The sequence below is a fragment of the Salvelinus fontinalis genome, chromosome 13 (assembly GCF_029448725.1).
Source record: "Salvelinus fontinalis isolate EN_2023a chromosome 13, ASM2944872v1, whole genome shotgun sequence".
In the NCBI taxonomy this organism is placed as follows: Eukaryota; Metazoa; Chordata; class Actinopteri; order Salmoniformes; family Salmonidae; genus Salvelinus; species Salvelinus fontinalis.
This window is the reverse complement of record NC_074677.1, coordinates 42,056,841-42,084,812: the sequence shown is the minus strand read 5'-3', so window position 1 is coordinate 42,084,812 and position 27,972 is coordinate 42,056,841. Positions and strand designations below refer to the sequence as shown.

Genomic DNA, 27,972 nt, shown 5'->3' with positions numbered 1-27,972 from the left:
TTGCTGTGCAATGACAGAAATTTGTTCAATTCGGTCTATGCCTTCTCAGAGTATAATATGTCTAGATAGTCCATAGCAGTCTGGTTAAATGACTATGGAATATCAACTTGTAAAACTGTGCTGTCCACTCCATCATACATTGCCACCTAGTGGCGTTATTTAATAGTAGCATCTTTACAATCGCAAATATCAATCAAAATCACACATGAATGCAGATAAAACATTTGCAAATCATTTTTATATTTCTTAAGCAGTTCATGATCACTGTCATTTTCACAATCCTTATCATTACAGAGGCAGTCATTTGCAACAAAATATAATACACAATCTTCTGGAACACTGTGTAATGCATACATCTTAAAACAATAAATACATAACAGTTTAACAGGATTTTTTTCATGTATAGTTTGAGCTTGTTTTATTTCCCCTTTTTGCATGGAGAGCACTTGTGGAAATAGTGAGAGCAATTTGGCTCAGCGCAGAGGAGGTGGTTATTATTAATATGAACTAATTTTCCCCCATTAAATGACAACAAAACAAGTTAACGGTAATGTGGGAAGACTCGACTGTGTAGAGTACTGACGACTTAAATAGATGGAGTACTGCCAACTCAAGTAGGATGGACGAAACAGTGTGAGAGTAAAGTGAAGTTGCAAAACCAAGTAAAGGGAATAAACTCAGCACGGAAAAAAGTATCTGTAACTTCTTCTAACCAATAATACGTTTTCTTCACTCATTCAATAATGCATTCACTCCTTTACAATATAAATGAATGGTTTCATACATTATCATTTGAAGGCTGTTGTATATATATCGTACATACATTTGACAACCATATCATGATATCCTTTTTTTTTCAATAATAGTGATGCCCCTGTTCATATAGGCAATCACGTACATTTAAAATAAACTTAAATATCCAATCTTTCAACATATTCAAATAACTTTCTAATCTAGCAAACATATCACTGACTAAACACAGACAATGGGAGAGTCCTGAGAAGAGCTTTCTGTGCTCTGTGCAAAGAAATGGCATAGAGCACAGTAAAGAGGAGAGAGAGAGAAACAGTGAGAGTGAGAGGAAGAGACAGAAGCGAGAGAGAGAGGGGGGAGCGTGACAAGCATTGTTTTAATTTATAAGATCACCTTTTCCCACTTCTGCCAGCATATTGTGTTTGCAGCCATGTTGTGGCAAGCACAATGCTTTGTTATACTGTAGATGGTTACTAATGACTTATCAGGTTGTGAAAGAAAGAGACAAGTTATTACTTTGGTCATCTTTGCAGAGAGACCGAAACACAGTTGGCCTCAAATGAAGACATATTTGTGATATGACTGATCATCATGGCAAAACACATTTTTAAGTGATATCGGCAATAGATTAATAATAAGTCCTTACAGAGTCAGCATCTCAATGTTGATGGTTTAATGTACTGTTTAGTCTGCGGTTTGAGCAAAAGTGACATTTGGGGCGGAGTAGGGGGAGGCTGTATGGGTTACATTGCACATTTACCAGGTCTCCACTCATAGGTCACTATATAAGGAAAAGGAAAGCAGACATACATTGAGGAAGAAAAAAAGTCTGAAAATATGCTGGTGCTTTTTAACACAACACTGCTTATAACAGGTTCTGAGAAGGATCCTTAGGATCGAACGATTCTTCTCAAGACATCTACGATGACTGTCAACCATCTCCATTTCTGTTCCACCTTGATAAAAATCATAATTCAGACGGCAAGAGTAGTTGGTTGGTTGGCTACATCCTAGGTGTCTCATGTGCAGTAGCTAGCTGTCCCAAAACACGTGGTACTGGTTGATATGTAGAACTGCTCGTGACATCGTCCCTCTGCCTTCATTGGTTGGACATACCTGCATGTCATTTTCTTAGTTGTGCTAACAAACATGAACACTTTTGTCATTTAACAGCATGTGCGCTGCACAAATGTAAAAAACAAAAACAAATAAATGTTAAAAGCGTGAACGTTTAACCCTTTCCAAACAAACGTCTTTAAACTAAGCGTTTAACGGCTAGGTTGGAGTTGCTGAGGGATGGTTGGAGGGTTGACCTAGCCGTCTCGACCCTAAAGCTAAAAGTGACAGCTCTCATCTGATTGTCAAGATTCAGGCCTAGATTTGTGCTTTTTGAGGAGGGTTTATGCAGCGGGTGAAATGACTGAGTACATTGAACGTCACATTTTCAGAGCCATGGAAGATTCTAGCAGACAAGGGGTTTCGTGTGCAGGTCTCTTCTCGTCACAGTGTATGAGAAAGCGGCCATGTTTAAAAAAAGAAAAAGGTGGCACCAAAGCGTCGGCTGGGTAGAGGCCCCAGGCAGCACTGTCTGAAACATCCCCTTCTCATGACACGACCCAACCTAAGTTTGTTAGCCACCAACAACTGCTCTGAAATATGACACGTTGTCACGAAGCGCTCTCCCCATTCAGTGAGGCATAGGGAAGGGAGGGGAAAGGGCAACTTGCAGAGATTTTGCTACCCTGCTCCTGTCCTTTGTGCTCTGGCCAATACACACACCTCCCCATTCACAAATAGTGCATTAAAGCATACATCTTCAATACATACCAATATATTCTATAAATATACACTACCGTTCAAAATATAGTATAACATCAAATTGATCAGAAATACAGTGTAAACCTTGTTAATGTTGTAAATGACTATTGTAGCTGGAAACAGCAGATTTTTTTATGGAATATCTACATAGGTGTACAAAGGCCCATTACCAGCAACCATCGCTCCTGTGTTCCAACGGCACATTGTGTTAGCTAATCCAAGTTTCTAATTTTAAAAAGGCTAATTGATCATTAGAAAACCATTTTGCAATTATGTTAGCACAGCTGACAACTGTTGTTCTGATTAAAGAAGCAATAAAACTGTCCTTCTTTAGACTAGTTGAGTATCTGGAGCATCAGCATTTGTGGGTTCAATTACAGGAATTACAGTCTATTCCATGCGAGAAATTGCAAAGAAACTGAAGATCTCGTACAACGCTATGAACTACTCCCTTCACAGAACAGCGCAAACTGGCTCTAACCAGAATAGAAAGAGGAGTGGGAGGTCCCGGTGTACAACTGAGCAAGAGGACAAGTATATTAGAGTGTCTAGTGAGGCGTCTGTTTCTCAAACAAGTCCTCAACTGGCAGCTTCATTAAATTATACCTGCAAAACACCAGTCTCAACGTCAACAGTGAAGAGGTGACTCTGGGATGCTGGCCTTCTAAGCAGAGTTGCAAAGAAAAAGCCATATCTCAGACTGGCCAATAAAATAAAGATTAAGATGGGAAAAGGAACACAGACACTGGACAGAGGAACTCCGCCTAGAAGGCCAGCATCCCGGAGTGTTTTGCGGGTATAATTTAATGAAGCTGCCAGTTGAGGACTTGTGAGGCGTCTGTTTCTCAAACTAGACACTCTAATATACTTGTCCTCTTGCTCAGTTGTACACCGGGACCTCCCACCCCTCTTTCTATTCTGGTTAGGGCCAGTTTGCGCTGTTCTGTGAAGGGAGTAGTTCATAGCATTGTACGAGATCTTCAGTTTCTTGGCAGTTTCTCGCATGGAATAGCCTTAATTTCTCAGAACAAGAATAGACTGACAAGTTTCAGAAGAAGTTCTTTGTTTCTGGCCATTTTAAGCCTGTAATCGAGCCCACAAATGCTGATGCTCCAGATACGCAACTAGTCTGAAGGCGGTCAATTTTATTGCTTCTTTAATCAGTACAACAGTTGTCAGCTATGCTAACATAATTGCAAAAGGGTTTTCTAATGATCAATTAGCCTTTTCAAATAATAAACTTGGATTAGCCAACACAATGTGCCATTGAAACACAGGAGTGATGGTTGCTGATAATGGGCCTCTGTACACCTATGGAGATATTCCATAAAATAAAAAAAAGCTGCCGTTTCCAGCTACAATAGTCATTTACAACATTAACAATGTCTACACTGTATTTCTGATCAATTTGATGTTATTTGAAATGGGGGGGAAAGCGCTTTTCTTTCAAAAACACCGACATTTCTAAGTGACCCCAAACTTTAGAACGGTAGTGTTTATATATATCTCAATGCTGCAATATACACTGATTGTACAACATATTAGGTACGCCTGCTCTTTCCATGACAAACTGACCAGGTGAATCCAGGTGAAAGCTATGATCCCTTATTGATGACACCTGTTAAATCCACTTCAATCAGTGTAGACGAAGGGGAGGACACAGGTTAAAGAAGGATTTTTAAGCCTTGAGACATGGATTATGTATGTGTGCCATTCAGAGGGTGAATGGGCAAGACAAAATATTGAAGTGCCTTTGAACGAGGTATGGTTGCAAGTGCCAGGCGCTCCGGTTTGAGTGTGTAAAGAACTGCAACGCTGCTGGGTTTTTCATGCTCAATAGTTTGCCGTGTGTATCAACCATTGGTCCACCAGCCAAAGGACATCCAGCCAACTTGACACAACTGTGGGAAGCATAGGAATCAACATGGGCCAGCATCCCTGTGGAACGCTTTCGACATCTGGTAGAGTCCACGCCCCAACGAATTGAGGCTGTTCAACTCAATACTAGGAAGGCATTCCTAATGTTTTGTACCCTCAGTGTATATAGACTCATTCAATGAGTGTGTTTTACACAGCATATGCGATGGAAGGCGTGGCATTTTTGGTCTGGTTTTGATAGCGATGTGTGTGTGTGTGTGTACGTTTACCGCGCTAGTTAGATAGCAGAGGAAATGTTTGCTTTGCGCTTGCGTTAGCTGCATCCGTCTTAGCTCAGCAGTGTCTCTCTGGGCTGCTGGGAGGTGGGGGCGTGGGCAGGAATTCCTCAGTCCTGCTGTAGCGTCTCCCTCCAATTGAAGCTGTGATTGGGCCCGTGGGTTAATGGAAGGATGGGCGGGTCCACCAGCTGCCACACCCCCGTCTCCCCCATCTCCTCAGCCGCACAGAAACCTAGGTAAGGAATCTATACAGGGAGAGAAGGAGAGATGGATGCGTATTGAGGGACAAACTGGTTTCATTAGAGAAGTGTGCGGGGGGAGGGGCAGAGAGAGAAAGGAGACAGAGAGAAAAGGATAAAGAGAGAGAAAACGAGAGATACATTAGGAGGGAGAGAGCGAAAGAAAGCGAGATAGAGAGCAAGAAAGAGATAGCAGATCAAGAGAAGACCTGAAGAAAGCATGCTGACCTTCCTGACCACTTGTACAAAGTCCTTGGCGTTCTGTGGGCTGAGGCCCTGCATCTGGCGAGTACATGCCTCCAGGGAGGAAGCATGGGCCACGATCAGCACAGTGTTTCCTGTGTGAGAGCAGAGGGAGACCGCAGAGGTTACATACGTTTACATTTTTTGTCATTTAGCAGACGTTCTTATCCAGAGCGACTTACAAGAGCATTTGGGTTAAGTGCCTTGCTCAAGGGCACATCAACAGGTTTTTCACCTAGTCGGCTCGCGGATTCAAACCTTTCCGTTACTGGTCCATTGCTCTTAACCGCTAGGCTACCTACCACACATAACATGACTTACTTACAGTACAGTACATATGGACTTACACACGCTAACTCACAAATACCATCACTTAAAGTACATGGACCAGTGGAGGCTTCTCAGAAGAGGAAGGGGAGGACCATCCTAATCAATGAATTTCAGATATAGATAAAACTATATTAAATATATTCACTTCACCAAGTAGCTGATTAAAACACACTGTTTTGCAATGGTCTATAGTAGTCTCAACAGCACCCTCTAGGGTAGCACCATGGTGTAGCCGGACGACAGCTATTTTCCATCCTCCTCTGGCTAAATTTATTTCAATACAAAACCTAGGACGCTCGTGCTCCTCAACCCCTTCCATAGACCTACATGGTAATCATGACGACTTTCGGAGCATGTCCTACAACCAATCAAAGCTTTTGCAGTATGAACTGACATGTTGTTCATCCAATTAAAGAATTAGAGAATGAACCTAGTACTACGCATGTGTGATTTAGAAGCTTGGTGAGTTGGTGACATTGTTGGTTAGATTGAGATTGGAATAGTGATAGCTAGTTAAGCGTTTTTAGGATATTCAATTCAAATTACTTTCTTCAAACTACAGGACACGAAGGTAAATTATATATTGTTTTCATGGTTTTATAACTTTATTTTTGTGTTAGTGCCGTTTATTAAAAAAAAAAATGTGTAGCAAGTAGCTAGTTTAGCTACCAGAGTGCAGTTTTCTCTGCCAGAATTGCTGCTAATGCTAACAACAATGTAGTGGATTTTTTGTTGAAGAACCCCTCATTGCACACATCAGATGTTACGATGCTTTACTTGCTGAGCATATGGAAGTTTCTACTGTCTTCTTCTTCGATCGTCTTCTTTGAGACAAAATCAATTCCGAATGATTTGATAGCTTCCATCGCACAATCCATTAACAGTGAGATTAAAAGGTGACGCAGAGCATTTTGGCACATGGCAAATCAGCTGTCGCTCGCAGTTGTTAGCTGTGAATACAAATAGCCAATACAATTCCATTACAGAAGCGCCATCGTAGGTTTGTGCAACAAGTTTCTCCATGAAGTTAAACTCGGACTTTGTTCATTCTGAGATGTCCAACAGACTGCTCATTTGATACATCAAAGTAACCCAAGAAACGTTCCCGAATAAAGGCCTGATCATCCACATACCTGACGATAACTAACAACTGCGAGCGACAGCTGAGGTCTGTGGTTTCATCCATTTGCCATGAGACAAAATGCGCTGTCAACCTTTTAATATAACCTTCAAATGGATGGAAGCTATCAAACCATTCTGAATTGATTGCGGCATCAAAGACGACAGTAGAGTCCTCCATATGCTCAGCAAGTAACGCATCCTAACTTGTTGCCCAAACCTAGGATGGCGCTTATGTAATGGAATGTATTGGCTATTTGTATTCACAGCCAAGTCCCCCCCTGTTCCCTGATGAAGAGGGGATGACCACTCCACTACAAGTGTCAACTCTCTCCTGACATGAACTGAAGCCGTGTCTCATGTGCCCTCTCATCCACTGGTGCATTGAATGTTTCCTCTCCAAGCATTGTGTGTAGACCTGTCAATTTTCTCTCATTACTGTATGTAGAGTTAATCACAATCACATTATTACACATCAGTGGGATTTCAATCCTTGCTTGGACTAACTCATTCTTTGCTCTTTTGAACACAACTCATACCCACATTCAATCACTGCTGTGATCCCTTCCCAACACTGTAAGTAGCCCTCTCATTCATTCCCATTCCCCATAATATTTCATTACAAATGTCTTTATTAAATGTATTAGGTTAAAATCCTTTGTCTTTGCCGATTTTTGAAACGCACCGTCTTCTTCGTGTGGCCTGTGCCTATACCGTGGTTCTCTTATACTCCTCCATGTTTGAAGTTGACCAGCCTCTATTGATGTGGATACGCACACGCTAACTCAGGATCATCCAGAGCAATTAGTTGCACAGATTTGCTCATCTTGACCGCATCATGAGTAGTTATTTAGGATGCAGGATGATTTGTAGATCAGGGATTCTGCACAGAGCCTTGCTCAGGCCAAATCCTCTGGAACACTCTGTATATGTAGCATAGTGTTACTTCACAGTGACTGTCTAATCTGCTTTGGTCCATCTTACCCAGGTTTTTGCACTCTGTCAGAATCTCCCTGGTGACCTGGAAGCTCCGGCTGATGTAGGTGTCATAGGACTCTGACACGCCAAGCTTGCTGATGGGAATATGAGGTCTGGAGGAGAAGGAGAGAAGAATCCGTTAGTTACACGGAGCCATGTCCTCTGTAGCTCAGTTAGTAGAGCATGACGCTTGCAACGCCAGGATAGTGGGTTCGATTCCCGGGACCACCGTACGTAAAATGTATGCAAGCACTTTGGATAAAAGCATCTGCTAAATGAAATATTCAGAAAATTCATATAATGACACTGTATAACATTTTTTATTGCTGGGTATTTTCTGTTTACAATGTATTTTCACCTGACTGCAACACTTACCAAAGAGCTGCAGTTAGTTTCAGAATGGGTAGCAAGGAATAAGTTAGTCCTAAATATTTCCAAAACTAAAAGGCATTGTATTTGGGACAAATCAATTATCTAAACCCTAAATCTCAACAACATCTCGTAATGAATAATGTGGAAATTGAGCAAGATGATGTGACTAAACTGCTTGGTGTAACCCTGGATTGTAAAATGGTCAAAACATATCGATACAACAGAAGCTATGATAGGGAGAAGTCTGTCCATAATAAAGTGCTGCTCTGCCTTCTTAACACTGTCAACAAGGCAGGTCCTACAGGCCCTGGTTTTGTCGCACCTGGACGTATGTAGGTTCTGAGGTACTGTATTCAGACTAGGTGTACTGCACCTGTAGGTTGTGTCCACACACAGGCTAGCAGCAGCCATGTCAGTGGGCGGGATCCAGGCAGGGAGAGAGGTGCCAGACACCCACTTGGTCCACTCAAACAGACCAGGCTCTATACGGATCTTAGTCTTCCCCTCCTGCTGCAGGCCTGTGGCAAAGAATAGAATAAAGTAGAATGGAATAGAATAAAACAGAACGGAATACAATAGAATAGTTTATTTTAATCCGAGGAGGACATTCTTTGTTCATCAGACTGATGATTGTGGTGGATGGTGATGATATTGATCAGGACATACCTCTGAGGATGTTGTGGGCAGTCTGGACACAGCGTAGCGAGGGAGAACAGTACACAAAATCTATCACCGCTTGGCTCTCCAACAGGGCTTCACCCACAAGGCGGGCCTGAGTGGAGCCGAACACTGTGATTGGACAGTCTTTGTCGTAGTCTCGGAAGCCTCCACTCCTCGTTGGCAAACTAGACGGCATGTTGAGGTTGGAGCGAACATATCGGCCTAGAGTTATGAACGTAAAATAGGAGACAGGCTGATTATCATAATGCAGTATGTACATAAGTACTACAGTAAAGCACATCCACTATTCAATCCAATACATTTCCCCCTATATCCTACTGACCTTTAGCATCAAAGCACTGAGTGATCCAGTGTTTCCCAAACACTACATCCATCCTCTCACCATGGCGACACACAAACAGACTCCTCTTGGGAAGACATGACTGAGTGGTGGGCCTCAGCATCTGGAGAACACAGTTTCATTACACAGTGAACACACCGTTCATACAGCATTGATACACTGTTAATACCCATTATTAAGTACTATTATTCAATCATGTCTGTACATAAACATTTTGAATTCTTATTCAGAGTAGAATAAGCAAGGTTGTACAGCCTTTAGTAACCTAAAAAATGCATTGTGAATTTTGTACATTTTATATATATCAAAAATGTGTTAAGTTTTGTGACAAATCATTCAGTGTAACACGACTACCTGGACAGGTGGACAGAGGACAGTGAGGCTGGATGGATCTCCAGGGTCGTCAAGAAAACGTCCGTCCAGCTGTCCATCAAATAACAGGCCGCCCACTGCACCGCCAGCGTTGGACGGGGAGGCTGGGTTGCTGAAAGAGTGAGATCTGGGGAACAGATATACAGAATCAGGAGATTAACTTGAACCTAAACCATATCAAAAGTAACAACGCTCTTTTAAAATCACTACGTTTTGGAGTAGCAAAACAGCAAGCAGAAAGGAAAGGGGACAACTCTATTGTATTAAAAACTCACTTTTATTTACAGAATCACATCCATAGCAAATCTCTACCCATTGAGTATGAAGCCTTCCTCTACTTACCCATGGAATACCCAGGTGTCACACTCATCTGCCCGCCTGACATAGTTCTCAGGCAGCAGTCCAGGTAGCCCAGTGCCCAGAGAGGTGCCATAGACCCAGCCCTCGCTGGCACTACCCTGCTCCACGGGGGTCATGAAGATAAAGTCGCCAGGCGCAAGCTCTAGCTCGTCCTCGTTCTGGGGCACGTATGGGTACATCACCCGCAGCGTCTGGGAAGGGGGGGGGGTGAGAGGGCAGGTATCAAACAGGTCACCAATCAGAGAGCAGGGGTCAAATCTAATTGCATTTAAAGGTTTTATTTAAAAATGTACTTTACAGTAAAACAATACAGTAAAACAATACAGCTAGACTAAAGTAAAAGAGATATAAGGAAAGGAAAACAAGAGATCAGTAATAAAGACAAAAAAGAGATATGAATAACACATAGGCCACAACCAGGTCAGAGTAAGGCAGATTGGGGGGGCTGGTGTACCTCGTGGTTGGCAAATCGGATGTCCCGGGAGAAGAGCACGGCCAGCCAATCGCAGCCCAGCGACACGTCCACTCCCTTGGCCAGCTTCTCCAAGGCAGCCAGGTGATTGGTCTGGAAGTGGTAGGCCAGGGTCACATGGAGCTGCTTCTTATGGGGCTCCACGTGCACATCTGAGTTACAGAGGGAGAGAAACAGGAGCATTATAGACACCATTTATATATTTACAGCTATATGTTTTCTTTTTTTTTGAAAGTTCGATCATTGGAGAGAGACAGAAACGTTAGAGACATCTGAGCACAGAGGAGCATTAAAGACACTGTGTTGCTCTCATTTGCCATTTTTCTTTTTCATTCATTATAAGACACCACAGAGAAAGAGGCGTGGGAGCACAGACATGTGAGCACAGAGGAACAGACACACACTACGTTTCAGGCACTATTATTGCTGGTATTGTCCATTTCTTTCTCATTCATTGCACCACAACACTGTACAGAGACACACAGAAGTATTCCATGCATTATTACTGCTATAATGCGGTTATTGCCCAGTTATTGTAATACAGAACAATACATGTTTACGATGGACTGAATGAATGTATTCTCCACTTCAGTCTCTGGTAGGAGCGCAGAATACATTCATTCAGTCCATCGTACACACTGAGGCAGAGGAACACAGTTCCCACCGGTCTGTATGACTGCAGTGGCTACAAAAGAGGGAGGAATGTACGAAGCATGAAACGTTACTGCTTTCATTCTTAGTATGTTGTATTGCTTAACAACGGGTGGATCTAATCCTGAATGCCGATTGGTTAAAACCGCATTCCAGACGGTGTCTATTGCACGAGTTACCAACGTCTATGACGTTAAAATGGCTATTTACTCTGTTCCATCTGACTGCGCAATCCACTGTCTCATCAGCCCAGCCAGGGCAATTTAAAAACTTGATCTCCACTATAAAAAGCATCTAGACATCTCCCATTTCTTTTAGACTGGCATTTTGTTTTCAACAGCGGAGATTTGAATAAACCTTGCTGCCTGTCCGACATTTGCAACATTTTTTCAATATTCAAATTCGATCTCCAGCTATCCCATAATAATGAACGTGTCGGGGTCGAGAGTCGGGACAAGAGACATGCAGGCAGCTTTTATCAGCCAGTCAAAATCATGAATCAGCATCATTTTTATGGATATACAGTATCAGTCAAAAGTTTGGGCACACCTACTCATTCAAGGATTTGGATTACTTTCTATATTGTCGTAACTATGAAATAACACATGTAAATATGTAGTAACCTAAAAAGTATTCAACAAATCAAAATATATTTTATATTTGACATTCTTCAAAGTAGCCACCTTTTGCCTTGATGACAGATTTTACACTTGGCATTCTCTCAACCAGCTTCATGAGGTAGTCACCTGGAATGCATTTCAATTAACAGGTGCCTTGTTAAAAGTTAATTTGTGGAATTTCTTTCCTTCTTAACGCGTATGAGCCAATCAGTTATGTTGTGACAAGGTATGGGGTGGTATACAGAAGATATCCCTATTTGGTAAAAGACCAAGTCCATATTATGGCAAGAACAGCTCAAATAAGCAAAGAGAAACAACAGTCCATCAATACTTAAAGACATGAAGGTCAGTCAATGCGGAACATTTCAAGAACTTCAAGTGCAGTTGCAAAAACCATCAAGCGATATGAGGCTCTCATGGCTCTCATGAGGACCGCCACAGGAAAGGAAGACCCAGAGTAACCTCTGTTGCAGAGGATACGTTCATTAGAGTTACCAGCCTCAGAAATTGGCAATTAACTGCACCTCAGATTGCAGCCCAAATAAATGCTTCACAGAGTTCAAGTAACAGACACATCTCAACAACAACTGTTCAGAGGAGATTGCATGAATCAGGCATTCATGGTCAAATTGCTGCAAAGAAATCACTACTAAAGGACACCAATAATAAGAAGAGACTTTATTGGGCCAAGAAACACGATCAATGGATATTAGACCGGTGGAAAGGACTCATCTGAGTCACTGACTTACTGGTGCTCTTCCATGCCGTCCCTAGGAGGGGTGCGTCACTTGAGTGGGTTGAGTCACTGACGTGATCTTCCTGACCGGGTTGGCGCCCCCCCTGGGTTGTGCCGTGCGGGAGATCTTCGTGGGCTATACTCGGCCTTGTCTCAGGATGGTAAGTTGTATGGTTGGCGATATCCCTCTAGTGGTGTGGGGGCTGTACTTTGGCAAAGTGGGTGGGGTTATATCCTGCCTGTTTGGCCCTATCTGGGGGTATCGTCGGACGGGGCCACAGTGTCTCCTGACCCCTCCTGTCTCAGCCTCCAGTATTTATGTTGCAATAGTTTGTGTGTCGGGGGGCTAGGGTCAGTCTGTTATATCTGGAGAATTTCTCCTGTCTTATCCGGTGTCCTGTGTGAATTTAAGTATGCGCTCTCTAATTCTCTCTTTATTTCTCTCTCTCGGAGAACCTGAGCCCTAGGACCATGCCTCGGGACTACCTGGCCTGATGACTCCTTGCTGTCCCCAGTCCACCTGGTCGTGCTGCTGCTCCAGTTTCAACTGTTCTGCCTGCGGCTATGGAACCCTGACCTGTTCACCGGACGTGCTACCAGTCTCAGACCTGCTGCTCTACCTGCGGTAGAGATACTCTGAATGATCGGCTATGAAAAGCCAACTGACATTTACTCCTGAGGTGCTGACCTGTTGCACCCTCGACAACCACTGTGATTATTATTATTTGACCCTGCTGGTCATCTATGAACATTTGAACATCTTGGCCATGTTCTGTTATGATCTCCGCCCGGCACAGCCAGAAGATGACTCACCACCCCTCACAGCCTGGTTCCTCTCTGGGTTTCTTCCTAGGTTCTAGGGAGTTTTTCCTAGCCACCGTGCTTCTACACCTGCATTGCTTGCTGTTTGGGGTTTTAGGCTGGGTTTCCGTACAGCACTTTGAGATATCAGCTGATGTACGAACGGCTTTATAAATAAATTTGATTGATGAGTCCAAATTTGAGATTTCTGGTTCCAAACATTGTGTCTTTGTGAGACACAGAGTAGGTGAACAGATGATCTCCGCATGTGTGGTTACCACCGTGAAGCATGGAGGAGGATGTGTGATGTTGCTTTGCTGGTGACACCATCTGTAATTTATTTAGAATTCAAGGCACACTTAACCAGCATGCCTACCACAGCATTCTTCAGCGATACGCCATCCCATCGGGTTTGCACTTAGTGTATCGTTTGTTTTCAACAGGACAATGACCCAAAACACACATCCAGGCTGTGTAAGGGCTATTTGACCAAGAAGGAGAGTGATGGAGTGCTGCATCAGATGACCTGGCCTCCACAATCACCTGACCTCAACCCAATTGCGATGGTTTGGGATGAGTTAGACCGCAGAGTGAAAGAAAAGCAGCCAACAAGTGCTCAGCACATGTGGGAACTCCTTCAAGACTGTTGGAAAAGCATTCCAGATGAAACTGGCTAATGCAAAGTGTGTGCAAAGCTGTCATCAAGCCAAAGGGTGGCTACTTTGAAGAATCTAAAATATTTTGATTTGTTTAACACTTTTTGGATTACCACATGATTCCATATGTGTTATTTCATAGTTTTTGATGTCTTCACTATTATTCTCAATGTAGAAAACAGTAAAAATAAAGAAAAACCCTTGAAAACCCCAAACTTTTGACTGGTACTGTATACAAAAGAACTATCTATAGAAAACAGGTAAAACGAAATTAAGTGCAGCTAATTTGCAGTCTTTCCAGCTTCAGTTTGAAGTGATTGTGTTAGCTGTGTTGTTGGCTAGCTCTCGAACAACAGTGTCCTGAGCACATTGTCTATGGCAGGTCAAATCTCGCATCATTAGCTCATTGTTATGGATGTATCCAAATAAATATCATAGAAAACAGCTTAAACAAATGCAAATGCAGCTACTTTGTTGTTATTCTGGCTGCCCTGTTTCACGTGACTGAAACTTAGCTGTAGTTGGCTAGCTAGCAAGCAAAGGATAAGAATGTGGCCAGCATGGTAATGGAACATTTAGAACGATCGACTGGGTCGCGTCCAGAGATACAGAACAAAAAGGAACCGAAACGATAGAACTAACGACCAGCCGGCTTGGGTAGCAGCCCTAGATTTGTGTCGGAACTTGTGGAAGGATGAAACAGTCTGAATAAATGAATCAAAATACCATTTTCATTATTGGACTATGTTGGTAACCCGTTGTATATCCTCCAAACACCTGCTTCTCGGACAGTTTCATTTAAAAGTATTGTCCAATATATACCTGCTTTAGTAGCCGCCTCCGTAGCGAAGTCAGCGGCAAAGTCCTTGAGCACTTCTGCCACCTGCTCCTCCACAAAGAGGCCTATGAAGTTGGAAGAGGTGTAGAGCTCCAGGGGGAGAGGGGTAGGGAAACGACCCCTCCACGACCCCACTGTAGCTTGTAGGGCCTCACTCAGTGCCTCCACCTTACCGTCCGCACACTGGAGAGAGAGGGTGACTGAGTTAGTTACATGGACAGTACAGTACAGACACGGAGACGCAACTCTGTACACAGTGATGCGTAACACAGACATTGCACAGATACAGAGCGACGACAGCTGCGTCAAACCCAGAGAGCAGCATATACATGCACCATGGCACAGTACACGGTCAAACAATGCCAAGAATCCAGGTCAAAGAAACCCAGCCAAGACGTGCAGTCACTGCCAGTACTGACGACAAACAGTCTCACGGTTTGTCCTGAAACAGACAAACAAGGGTCCCCCATTGGTCAGGGCAGTACTCACCATGAAGAACTGGCAGAGGGTGATGTGCGGGAAGATGTTGTGGGCCTTGTTCTTGCCGCAGGTGACCCGTGACTGCTGCCAGAAAGTGCTGAGCTGGTGGAGCAGGGGGCCGCTGGGGCGCAGGTACAACACATACTCCCTGGGGAGAGGGTCGTCCAGAAATGGGTCGTCCACATGAGAGAACAACCTTGGGCGAGGATAAGGGTAGGTGAGGAGAAGGAGAGGGGGAGGTGAGGAGGGAGGGTCAGTACACGGGGCGAATTCAAAGAGTCTCAGAGTAGGAGCACTGATTTAAGATCAGTCTTGCCTTTCAGATCATAACGAATATGACCATATGGACGAGCGTGGGGACCTGATCCTAGATCAGCATTCCTACACAAAGATGCCTTTGAAATATGAGCCTAGGGAACTGGATGTGGGTTACACCCTCAACCAACAACATGAGTCATGTCTTTATAATGAAGTGTCTGTCAAAATAGTATTTGACTTGACACTACAGTATTTTTCATTACTCTACAGTATATTCATTCATAGAACAACAAAAAAACATATTTCTCCATTTGATAAAGCGGTACTGTGCAACAAAAAGAGTGTCGGGTGAGTGAGTGGTGCTTATTTGGTCCATCACCAGCAGCTAGCAACAGGGTTGCAGTAACAGAGTTACAGCGATGTCCTCATACAGTCTATGGACGGATGTCCTTAAATGTGATCCGCTTGAATGATTACCACCTCTAACCAGGCCTTCACTATTAAGTCAGGAAGAAGTAAGTACGGGTGTGTGTTCAATACCCACCAATCACAGGCTGCCTGCACATTTCTGCCTCCCGTAGACACCAGAGCTTTTAGCCTGCAGAAAGAGAAAGAGAAAGACAGAGAGAGAGATGATCAGCAGAGTCTCAAAATCAATTGTGTCTTTTCCGGAGGATGTTTTATTAGAACTTTGTTTATTGGAACTTGTTCAAGAGTTTGTATTATTTCCATGTATCCCTGTATCACAGTACCCAGTACTGTCCCACAGCGAAAAATGTTTCCACGTGTGCAGGCCTTGCAGTAGGTATGGCTATAGTTTGCATTTTATATGGCTCTAAAATGCCACGACACAGTACAACCCCTGTCGGCAAAGTCAACTTCTGTTTATTTGCTTCGGAGAGTTATTAAAATGAAGATGTGAAAACAGGGCTTATTAAGGGTTAAATAAACGACTGCTAATGCATGCTCGACACAAGCTACAGTGTTCATTCTTTTCACACGCTAGGGAGGGAGGAGATATCACACGCTAGTTCCTCTTACACGTTATTAGTCATGAAGAAAAGTGTGGCCACTGACCATCTTTAGACCGGCAAAGCATAGCCACTGTCCTCATGTCACACAGCTGGAGTGGATGATATTCAGTGGCCTGTAATCAATAGCTCCTCACACAACTCTTAACAGGCATCAATAACACACTTAGGCTTCCGTGGCAAGATTGAGCAGTCCAGATAGCGATAGCGTTTGACAACATGCATGTTTGTGTCTTTATGGACGACGTGTATCCATGTGTGTCCGTGTCTGAGAGCGAGAGAGAGAGAGAGAGAGAGAAGAGTCATTGTGTGCAGTGATAAAAAAGGCAGCAGCTGCAGCTATATTTTCCTTGTTGAGATTAATGATTGAATATGTGAAGAAAATGCAAATGAGTTCCTGCTGGGAAATTAGAAAAACATCAGCTCAAACTAAAGTGGGGAGAAAGTCACTGAGGTCAACTAGAACCATTATTATCTACATTTGATGCTATCTATGAAGCTACGGTATTAAAAAGCTAGCTAACTGTGCCATTTCCCAAAGCCAGTCAGCTGACATCTATGGGATTTTTTTTACTCCGAGTGAGAAAGAGCTAATGACATTACAGTTAATGAGAGCTTCTCAGATTATAATTAGTGTCTTTTTATAAAACCTCTAAAATCACATGTTCACACTCAACAGTAACTCTGTAGGGACTAGAATACCTGCTATGATGATCAGAGGCTGTGCCAGGCAGTGCCAGCTGCCACATAACTCCAAAGGACTACATATTAACCCAGAATACAAACTGACAACTGGACTACAACTCAGAGGACTTCATAACCCAGAATCCCCACTGACTACGGCACTGGGGATGGTAATTAAATGTGAGCCGCATGGACAGAGTTAAGTGGATGGACTCTTATGGACACACACGCCCTACTCTCAGTGTGACACTGTTCTATGTCACACTGTTTCACACCCACCTCAGTCAGCCTGTCCTCAATATGTCGTTTGTACCTGTGAAGGATCAATATTCACACACACGGACACCTGCACGCACGAATAAACACTTCAGGTGAATGACACAGAGGAGAACTTTCACACACCGTCACACACGTTCGGATGCAACATACAACACCACGCTGTCTCTCTGACTCGAGCTGAGAATAGCAAAAGCCCTAGTTTATTTCAGATGACAATAGAACACCGTTTGTTTGATGTTATCACAAAGAGGGCCATTGACTGATTCCTTTTCCTGGTTCTTCTCAAGGTTACTTCACTTCCTGCATCTCTTTCACAGGCTACTTACTAGTCACTTTAATAACGTTTACATATTTTCCATTACTCATCTCATATGTATATACTATATTCTATCCTATTCTACGGTATCTTTGTCTATGCCGCTCGTACATTGCTCATCCAAAATATGTATATATTCTTAATTCCATTCCTTTACTTTAGATTGTGTCCATTGTTAGATATTACTTGTTAGATATTACTGCACTGTTGGAGCTAGAAACACAAGCATTTCGCTACACCCGCAATAACATCTGCTAAACACGTGTATGTGACAAATAAAATGTTATTTGATGAACTGTATGCATTTTATTTCCGTTGGCGGTAAAGACTCGATCAAAAGTACTCGCGACTCTGCTCGATCCCCATCAGTGAATGATTAACACACATTGTAAGAAGCACCACACAGACTAAATGTACTGTCTTTTTTTATTTTTTTTTATTTCTGTTTGCAGCATAGAAACAACTGAGAAGACTAGTCTACCAATCACCCTGTTTGTGACTCTGCTCTCTTACTTTGCGTGTCTCATGATCTCACCATCTGTCTGTGAATGAGTTAAGCTTGAAGTTGTATTTGTCACACGCAAAATAACAGTGAAATGCTTAACTTGCAAGCCCTTCAAACAGTGCAACGACAGGTTGATGTAAGCTATACACAGGGTCAGTGCCAGTACCACACTTACAATGCGCATACTAGAGCAGTAGAGGTAGATACAATGGTTTCATAAACTATTCATACCCATTGACTTACGCCACAATTAGTTGTGTTTTTCAGAAACGTTTGCAAATGTATTGAGAGTGAAATACAGAAATCTCATTGACATAATTATTCAGACCCCCGAGTCAATACTTTGTAGAAGCACCTTTGGCGGCGTTTCCAGCTGGGAGTCTTTCTGGGTACGTCGAAGAAAGTGCCACACCTGACTGTGCAATATTGGACCATTAGGCTTTTCAAAATTCTTCAAGCTCTGTCAAATTGGTTGTTTATCATTGTTACACAACCATTTGCAGGTGGTCGTAGATTCAAGTCAAAACTGTAACTCGGACACTCGGGGGACATTCACTGTCTCCTTGGTAAGCGACTCCAGTGTAGATTTGCCCTTGTCTTTTAGGTTATTGTCCTGCTGAAAAGGTGAATTAATCTCCCAGCGTCTGATGGAAAGCAGACTAAAACAGGTTTTCCTGTAGGATTTTGCATGTGCTTAGCTCCTTTCCGTAATAATTATTATAATAACAATATAGCAGCAACATAAGTGGTGGGTGGGTGTGTGCATGGTGGTAAGTGTTTGTGTGTATGTGACTTTGTGTGTGTGGGTGTAGTGTGTGTGTGTGTGCAAGAGTGTCAATGTGTATGAGTAGAGACTGAGTTAGCATTTAGTCAGTCAGAGGCATATGGTCCTTGGTGGGGGTAGGCAGCTATTGTCTATCTGTTTAAAAGTCGAATTGCTTGGGGGGGGGGGAGCTGTCTTGGAGCCTGTTGTTCCGAGACCTAATACTCCGCTGCCGCCAGCCAGACGGAAGCAGAGAGAACAGTCTATGGAAGGGGTGGCTGGAACGTTTGACCATTTTTCGGCCCTTCCACAGACACCGCTTGGTGTGTACAGTATGTCCTGAGGATAATTCAGTGTGTAGACTAGACACTTCATAAAGAGGTGGAAGCAAATAAGTGTCAAAGACAACATTTACTATTACGTTTTTGTTAGCAGTATAGAAACTATCCAAGACACGACCAACCAACCACCGTGATTATGACTACTCACTGTGTGTGTGTGTGTGTGTCTCGGCTCTCTGTGTGTGAATGATTCATAATGGAAACAGAGCCTGCATCCCAAATGAACCCCTTTTCCATGTAGTGCACTAGAGTTGACCAGGGTCATAGAGCAGTGCCCCATATAGGGAATCAGGTGCCATTTGGGACACATCCAGAGACCCCACCATCACCACTATGTGACCAGACCTCTTGGAGTGAGAAGCTAACAGTGAATGTAGTGCCACTCTGGTGTTCACAGTCGGCGAGCTATTTTTACACTAGCTATCCCCACAGAGAGAAAGCATGGCCCACAGAGCAGTGTGCCTGCCTGCCTGCCCTGGCTGCTGCCTGCCGCAATGCATTCTAGGATAAGAAAGTCCTGATTACCTCACCGGATGGCTCATACAGTCATGTAGAGAAAACACAAGAGACATACGGTCATTTCCATGTAAAATTACCCATGAGCACCAACATATGACGTTCAAAGGAGTATGTCAAATTGGGTGTGAAATATTTTGCAAAAGTAATTCATATATACACTACCAGTCAAAAGTTTAAGAACACCTACTCATTCAAGGGTCTTTATTTGTACTATTTTCTACATTGAATAATAATAGTGAAGACATCAAAACTATGAAATAACACATATGGAATCATGTAGCAACCAAAAAAGTGTTAAACAAATCAAAATATATTTTAGATGTTAGATTCTTCAAATGTGACCCATTTCAGGAAACTAGGCATATGTCGCTAGTCATGACTCACAGGAGAGACATTAAAAAAATATATATTATCAAAATGCGTTTTTGGGCAGAAATGCCTTCTGGAATATGTGAACTTTCAAGTGCCTAAATAACAAACTTGTGTGGCATCTGTAAATACGAATACAATTGTAAAATTACGAGTCTTGTTGGTTAAGCCACAGAAAGAGACAGCAACCTTCCCACTAGCCATGATTGGCTGAGATAATGAGTGGGCTGGACATGCTGTGAGAGGAGTTCGGATTGGTCTGCCAATATAGAGAGCTTCTGTCTATTTGAGCTGGTCAGTCTGTTGGTAATCATGTCAAACGTGGCATTAAAAAAAATATACACTGCATCTCAGTGCTAGAGGCATCACTACAGACCCTGGTTCGATCGGGAGTCCCATACGGCGGCGCACAATTGGCCAAGCGTCATCCGGGTTAGGGGAGGATTTGGCCGGGGTAGGCCGTCATTGTAAATAAGAATTTGTTCTTAACTAACTTGCCTAGTTAAATAAAACGGAGGTACATTTTACCGAAACTGTTGCCAAACTTTGCATCGTCAGTAAAAATGTGTTTGTCAAATGTTCTGTGTACATTGTTAAAAGCAGTCCGTGCATTGAGTTGTATGGTTTGTTAAATTTGGAAATTAATGGTTTTAATTTGGCATATATTTTAAGTGAAAAATGTGAGTTTCAGCACAATTCCATTACCATGGAATTGCCCACATGTAGTGAGGGAGACGTGTGGAAGCATAGGCCTACACACATACACAGTATCTTCCACCTTTATTCAAGGGAGAAACTACACTGAACAAAAAAAATTAAACGCAACATGTAAAGTGTTGCTCCCATGTTTCATGAGTTGAAATGAAAGATCCCATTCATTTTCCATACTCACAAAAAGCTCATTTCTCTCAAATTGTATGTACACATTTGTTTACATACCTGTTACTGAGCATTTCTCCTTTGCCAAGATAATCCATCAACCTGACACGTGTGGCATATTAAGAAGCTGATTAAACAGCATTATCATTACATACTGTATATGCACCTAGAGACAAAAGGCCACTCTAAAATGTGCAGTTTTGTCACACAACACAATGCCACAGATGTCTCAAGTTGAGGGAGCAAGCAACTGACATGCTGACTGTAGGAATGTCCACCAGAGCTGTTGCCAAATAATTGAATGTTAATTTCTCTACCATGAGCCGCCTCCGTTGTCTTAGAGAATTTAGAAGTATGTCCAACTGGCCTCACAATCGCAGACCATGTATATGGCGTCGTGTGGGCGAGCAGTTTGCTGATGTCAATGTTGTGAACAGAGTACCCCCCATGGTGGCGGTGGGGTCATGGTATGGGCAGGCGTAAGCTACGGACACTGAACACAATTGCATTGTATTGATGGCAATTTTAAATGGAAAGAGATGCCGTGAAGAGATCCTGAGGCCCATTTTCGTACCATTCATCCACCGCCATCATCTCATGTTTCAGCATGATAATGTATGGCCCCATTTCACAAGGATCTGTACACAATTCCTGGAAGCTGAAAATGTCCCAGTTCTTCCATGGCCTGTATACTGATCAGACATGTCACCAATTGAGTATGTTTGGGATGCTCTGGATCAACGTGCATGTCAGCTTGTTCCAGTTACTGCCAATATCCAGCAACTTCGCACAGCCATTGAAGAGGAGTGGGAAAACAGTCCACAATCAACATCCTGATCAATTCTATGCAAGAGACGTGTCGCGCTGCATTAGGCAAATGGTCTGACTGGTTCTGATCCACGCCCCTACTTTTTTCCCCCAGGTATCTGTGACTAACAGATGCATATCTGTATTCTCAGTCATGTGAAATCCATAATCCATAGATTAGGAGATAATGAATTTATTCCAGTTGACTGATTTCCTTCTATGAACTGTAACTCAATAAAATCTTTGAAATTGTTGCATGTTGCGTTTATATTTTTGTTCAGGATAGATAGATCTCCTATTTCTGCAGGAGATCTACTTATGAGATCACAGCGAGCCAGAAGCGACCGAGTCTGACACCAATAACGAGTAGGACACTGCCCTCGCATAAAACATTTGGCACACAATCAAACGGAAGTGTGTTAGAACTCGCTTTCTCAATATTCTCAGTGCAGCGTTCTATGGAAGACACCCCAGTGTGGTTAATATAAAGTAGCTAAATCTATGTAAGTGACACAGACTAAAATACTTATCATCTCATGAGGATTAGTGTGAGAGAGTTTAACTCATTCAGGGGAGACTAGAACACTGTAATATAACACACACACACACCTGTTAAAATGCTAGCTTGTCACGTTCTCCAGTGTGTGTGCTGGCCAGGTCTGGAGTTATTAACTCCAACCCCCTCCACAACTCCTCTCGTCCCTAACAGTGATGGGAGAAAAAAAGAATCTATAGTTACATATCATATTTGATGATATTATAATAGATTATATCATATTGACAATATCGCAACATACTGTCATTTTTGCTCTAGTTGGCTGTACCTGCACCAAAAACCTTCATTAGCTAGATCTCCATCTTGTTTTTAAAAATAGGGAGGTCATTTTTTTTTTTAACGCTCTTATTTCCACGACTGATCAAAACTCGTTTTCTCACGGCTCGTCCTTCTGCAGCCGACATACGGTCAGCGAAACGTTTGGAACATCGCAATACATATCGAACCGAGAGAGTCGCAATACATAACGTGTGGGCATGTAAGCATTGTGATAATATCATATCGTGAGGTCCCTGCCAATTCCAGGCACTAGTTCCTAGCACCTCTCCTCACCTCGTCCACCCCGCCCCTCCTCGGTTGCAAGCAGGAACTCAATGATTTATTTATAAAACTGCATTTCCTGTTCAAGGCAAGCGAGGGATAAAAAAAGGCTGGAGTGCACTCCGATAATGTACAATCATAGTAGTGGTGTGGTGAAAGGGAGTGTGGATTTGTCTGAATGGACATGTTGCATAGCCGTAGTGTATGTATGTTTTTGTTCTGGAATAAAATCACACAACAGGATCAAGCGGGAGGAACCTAACTGCTTGGTGATAAAGAAGAGGAGATATTTGAGCGAGTACAACATTTAGGAAACACTTTGGAGGGAGCTAAAAACCTAAACATATACTCATCTGGATGCATCCCCTATCAGCATCTGAGCTACAGCTCCCGCTGTCCCCTCCCCGACTCAGCCTCTATGGGGAAATTCACATTTCCTGTTTACAAAGCTGCCAGTGAGCACACATCCCTCACCACTTATCACACTGACCGTGCAGAGAAAACTCCTCATCCACAACACACAAATCAACTGCACCTCCAAAACTAGCAACAGAGGACGTGTCCTTCCCTGTATCTGGCCTGGCTTCTGACTCGCCCTTAGACAGCTGAGATAAGGCTTCACGGGCCTGATCCTCCTGCATCATCAGCCTGCATTTGAACTGAACCACACAGAATAAGAAAACACTTCCTCATCCTCACCAACTGTAGGGCCTTTTTTCAACAGCAGTTACCGCATTCCTGTTGGATGACCTTGAAGAACAACACATTCTGTATGCCTCCGAAATGGCACCCTATAACCTACATAGTGTACTACTTCACAGTGCACCCTATGAGCCCTGGTCAATGTAGTGCACTGTGTAGAGAATAGGTGGCCATTTAGGACAGAGCATGCGTCTCAGTCTCGGTGCTCTGTTGTGCCGTAAACGCATCATCTCCAGCTCCGATCAGTCTCAATGAGACTCACTACATATCCCTACTCACTCAGGGAGGAGTGATGGCACACCTCGCTGTAATGTGCAGAGGTAGGCAGAGCAGGGGGGGGAAGAGGAGAGAGAGGGAGTTCTAAGACAAAGAGGATAGAGAGGGGGAGGAAGAAAGAAAAGGATATGGAAGACAACAGGAGGGAGACGGAAGAGAGAGTTAGGCGTGCTGATCCTCTGTGCTTAAACCACACAAAGCCCATTCTGTGCTGTACTGTCTTGCGCGAGCTGCTCAAACATCTTCTGAACCCAATAAAAAAGCTCAGCCCAGTAATTGGTTGTGTAAGACATCTTTGTTATCCAGGGCCAGTATTCATAAAGCCGCTCAGACTAGGAGTGCCAATCTAGGATCAGGTCTCCCTCCTGTCCATGTGATCTTATTCATTATCATCTAAAAAGGCAAAACGGATCCCTGATCAGCACTCTTACTATGAATACGGGCCCTGGTCTCTAGTACTGTGAATTAATTCATTGTGGTTAACAACTAGGCCTGAACTCTTTCCGTTCAGTGTCAGTGTTTCCCTCAGACCATACTCTCTCTACAAAGCCAACAGTATGATGAACCCCTCTGCCAGTGTTTCACACAATCACTCAATTCATTAAAAAAAAAAATTTTTTTTAAAGAGGGTAGAGATAGCGGTGGGTGACACCATTAAACACAGAGCAAGAGAGAGAGAACGAGAACGAAAAAACACATTTCCATCCACAGTTATGAGAGTTAAGTCATACCGTATAAAACATTTTTTTTTTTTTTTAATCACAACAGCTGTGATGGAAACAGGAAGTTTCAGTACAATTTTTAATAAGTGGTGTGATCTGTGTCTGTAAAATGTATTACGCGAGAAATGGCGGTGGAAACATCTTTATGTGCAAATATTGATATAATAATCATATCGAAGTAAACTTGGAGTCTCACAGATGAAATAAATGATGAACTTCACAGGGTGGTGAAAGCGCACGGTGATGAGCTTAATGCTCCTTGCCAATAAATATTGAGGCTCTTGGTCTGGTTACATGATCGATGCTTGACAAAAATATTCCATAATAAACTCATCCTGTAGGATTAGCTACCCGCACAGCCTGCGAGCTGTTGGCTAGAGGGCACGTGCCAAGACCAGAGTAGGCCCATTTGCTATTTAACGCAACGCTATTTGACAAAACTATCGGTAGAGGTGATAATGCGATGGAAACACACTGAACTTGAGATTTTTTTTTAGTCGGTACATGAAAAACGGAAGAAAGAAGAGAACAAGAAGCTCACATGGAAATGTAAAAACCAACTACTAGTCCGTCTAACATTGGGAGTCTCCAGGCAGAACACTATACAGCAAGGACAGATGTGTGCGCAACGCTCTTCTTCATTGGTTTATCTGATCCGTTAGTCAGCACCACCTCATCTAAACGGTGTGTGTTCTTTATTTCATTCCCTCTCTCTCCAGAGCCACACGGTAGTGTCCTAAATGGCACCCATCACCTATGTAGTGCCCTACTTTTGACCAGAACCCTAAAGGGCCCAGGTCAAAAGTAGTGCACTAAATAGGGAGTAGGGTGGAATTTGGGACATGGCCATAGCCTAACATCTGTCACACAGAAAGCCGAGTCAAGCTCAAGGAACCAGCAACATTTAATCCATCAGGTCCTCCCTATTCTACTCTAGCCTGGGTAGACCAGACTAAACACTGTACTTAGGTGGTGAGCGAATCGTACAGTCAGGTTTAACCAGGGCTGTGTTCAGTACAATTTTTAGTTCTGGCACGTTTAATTGAAGGGAAACGGTGCTGTACTGAACGGACATTTGAAAAAGCGGAACGTGGTTGGGTTGTGAAACGCTGTCAGCATGGCCACTGCCGTTTAAATGTCACTCAATGCGTCAAGCCACACCCACCACGGTACATCCGCAAGACTAACCTAATTGTCAAACTGTAGAAATAGTAGCCCTTTACTGAAGTAGTACAACTTCAAAAGACTGGCTAGCTTTGCAAGGGGCACAAATAAAAATGCTAAATAATACAACAATTAATAACCAAAAACGCTGATGTCACTGTAGCTATTTGGATATCTTTTCCCCTCCATTGCATAATGCATGAGATGCTGAGTCCACAGAAACAGTAAAACACTAGTCTTTTGGTATTCACTTTTAGTTGACACAGAAGAGCCAGAGAAATCAATACAAAATATCTCCTCTCAAAGTCTGTCCTCAGTGGCTCAGATCAGGTTACAAATGCATGAAGGCATCGTGCATGCACCCCCCCCCCCCCACCCCACCCCCACACAGTCAAACACATCCAAAAACATTTTTTTTAAACCGTCCCTCTCATTTAGGTTGTGGTCTAGTCCTTGTGTGTGGCTTTAAGCTACAGTATATTACCAATGACACTACAGCTTTCTGACTCAAGTCTACACTGTATGTACTGTCAGCAATCAAACCATACTTATTTTGAAATTCAAAAGAATTCCATCTATTGCAACAGATCTGAATCTGTCCACCATGCATGTTTGTCTCTGGGGGGCTGCTTGCTGAATGCACAAGGTACAGAGCCTCAGTGAGCTATTCTGCAGACAGTCAGTCAGTAACCCCCCCCCTCCCCACACACACAAACAAACAAAGGAACATCAATATATCAATTTGCTTGTAGGCTACATCTAGCAATGTGGTAAACATCTCTACTGGATGTCCCTAGAAATGCAACTAGAAAGCTTTTAGAAAACAGAAACAAGAACAGGAGAGAGAGAGAGTCTTTGCTAGAGTGTACTTTATACCAATAGTGTTGGATCTGTGACATTCACTTGTGTTGATCATATCTTCAATGCAATATCAGTTCCCATTGACTGTAGTGACCATAACATTGGCTTTCCTTGTTATTGCCACAAAGTACCAAAAGGAAGGGCTTATAGTTATTGATAAGAGATCATACATGTTCTCAGGACTCGTTTGGTGAACATTTTAAAAGTGTATGTTAGTCTGATGTGTATAAGGAGGAGAATCCAGATGAGTATAGCGGAGTATTTGTAAAATTCTTCTTGCCAATTGTTGACAAGCATGCGCCTGTTAAGAAACTGTCGGAGCCCAGTGGCTCGATGATGAATTGAAAAATTGTATGGTTCAAAGAAATGCAAAAAAAGGTGGCACACAAGTCAGGTTGTTTATCTGTTTGGGTGACATTTTTTTAACTATGGATAAAGTCTTTGGAGCACCTTAAATGATAGGGAGTGGCTCCTAATCCATGACTGGATCTTTTATTTCTGAGGCTCAGTATCCGTGAGTGTGCAAATTCTTGCAGTATCTCACGGGAATTTGGGGCTTCACTCATTTTCTCATGCCGAAATCAGATTAGATACATACAGTGCCTTCAGAAAGTGTTCATACCCCTTGACTTATTTCACAATCTGCTGTTTACAGCCCAAATTCAAAATTGATTAAATATTTTCTCACCCATCGACACACAATACCCCATAATGACAGTGAAAACATGTTTTTAGAAACTTTAGCAAATTTACTGAGAATTAAATTACAGAAATTCTCATTTATTTACATAAGTATTCACACCCCTGAGTCAATACATGTAAGAATCACCTTTGGCAGTGATTACAGCTGCACATCTTTCTGGGTAATTCTTTAAGAGCTTTGCACACCTGGATTGTACAATGACTCCCTAGTCCTTGCTGATGCAAGCATACCCATAACATGATGCAGCCACCACCATGCTTGAAAATATGAAGTTTCTCAGTGATGTGGGTTGGATTTGCCCCAAACATAAAACTTTGTATTAAGGACATAAAGTTAATTTCTTTGGCACATTAGTTGCAGTATTACCTTAATGCCTTATTGTATATTTGTATGCGGTACAAGCTTCCTTCCTTTTACTCTGTCATTTAGGTTAGTCATTTGGAGTATCTACAATGTTTTGATCCATCCTACCATCAAAGCCATTAGACTAACTGTTTTAAATGTCACCATTGACCTCATGGTGAAATCCCTGAGCGGTTTCTGTCCTCTCCGGCACCTGACTTAGGAAGGATGCCTGTACTTTTGTAGTGACTAGGTGTATTGATACTCCATCCAAAGTGTAATTAACTTCACCATGATCAAAAGAATTTTCAATGTCTGTTTTCTTTTTTACCCATCTACC

The 27,972-nt window shown here is 42.8% G+C and overlaps 1 protein-coding gene across 1 annotated transcript in view; it reads right to left on the bottom strand.

Moving 5' to 3' along the window:
* Positions 1-218: 218 nt before the first annotated feature.
* Positions 219-27,972, bottom strand: part of ubash3ba (ubiquitin associated and SH3 domain containing Ba) — a 60,456-nt gene continuing 32,702 nt past the window's right edge. Inside the window, exons 2-13 of the mRNA XM_055942931.1 lie at positions 15,818-15,871; positions 15,025-15,211; positions 14,520-14,718; positions 10,216-10,385; positions 9,744-9,952; positions 9,384-9,528; positions 9,012-9,132; positions 8,675-8,890; positions 8,382-8,526; positions 7,643-7,749; positions 5,195-5,304; positions 219-4,972 (exon numbers count right to left, since the gene is read on the bottom strand). Coding sequence (XP_055798906.1) covers positions 4,835-4,972; positions 5,195-5,304; positions 7,643-7,749; positions 8,382-8,526; positions 8,675-8,890; positions 9,012-9,132; positions 9,384-9,528; positions 9,744-9,952; positions 10,216-10,385; positions 14,520-14,718; positions 15,025-15,211; positions 15,818-15,871 — 1,801 coding nt within the window. The 3' untranslated portion in view covers positions 219-4,834. The remainder of the gene's footprint in view (positions 4,973-5,194; positions 5,305-7,642; positions 7,750-8,381; positions 8,527-8,674; positions 8,891-9,011; positions 9,133-9,383; positions 9,529-9,743; positions 9,953-10,215; positions 10,386-14,519; positions 14,719-15,024; positions 15,212-15,817; positions 15,872-27,972) is intronic.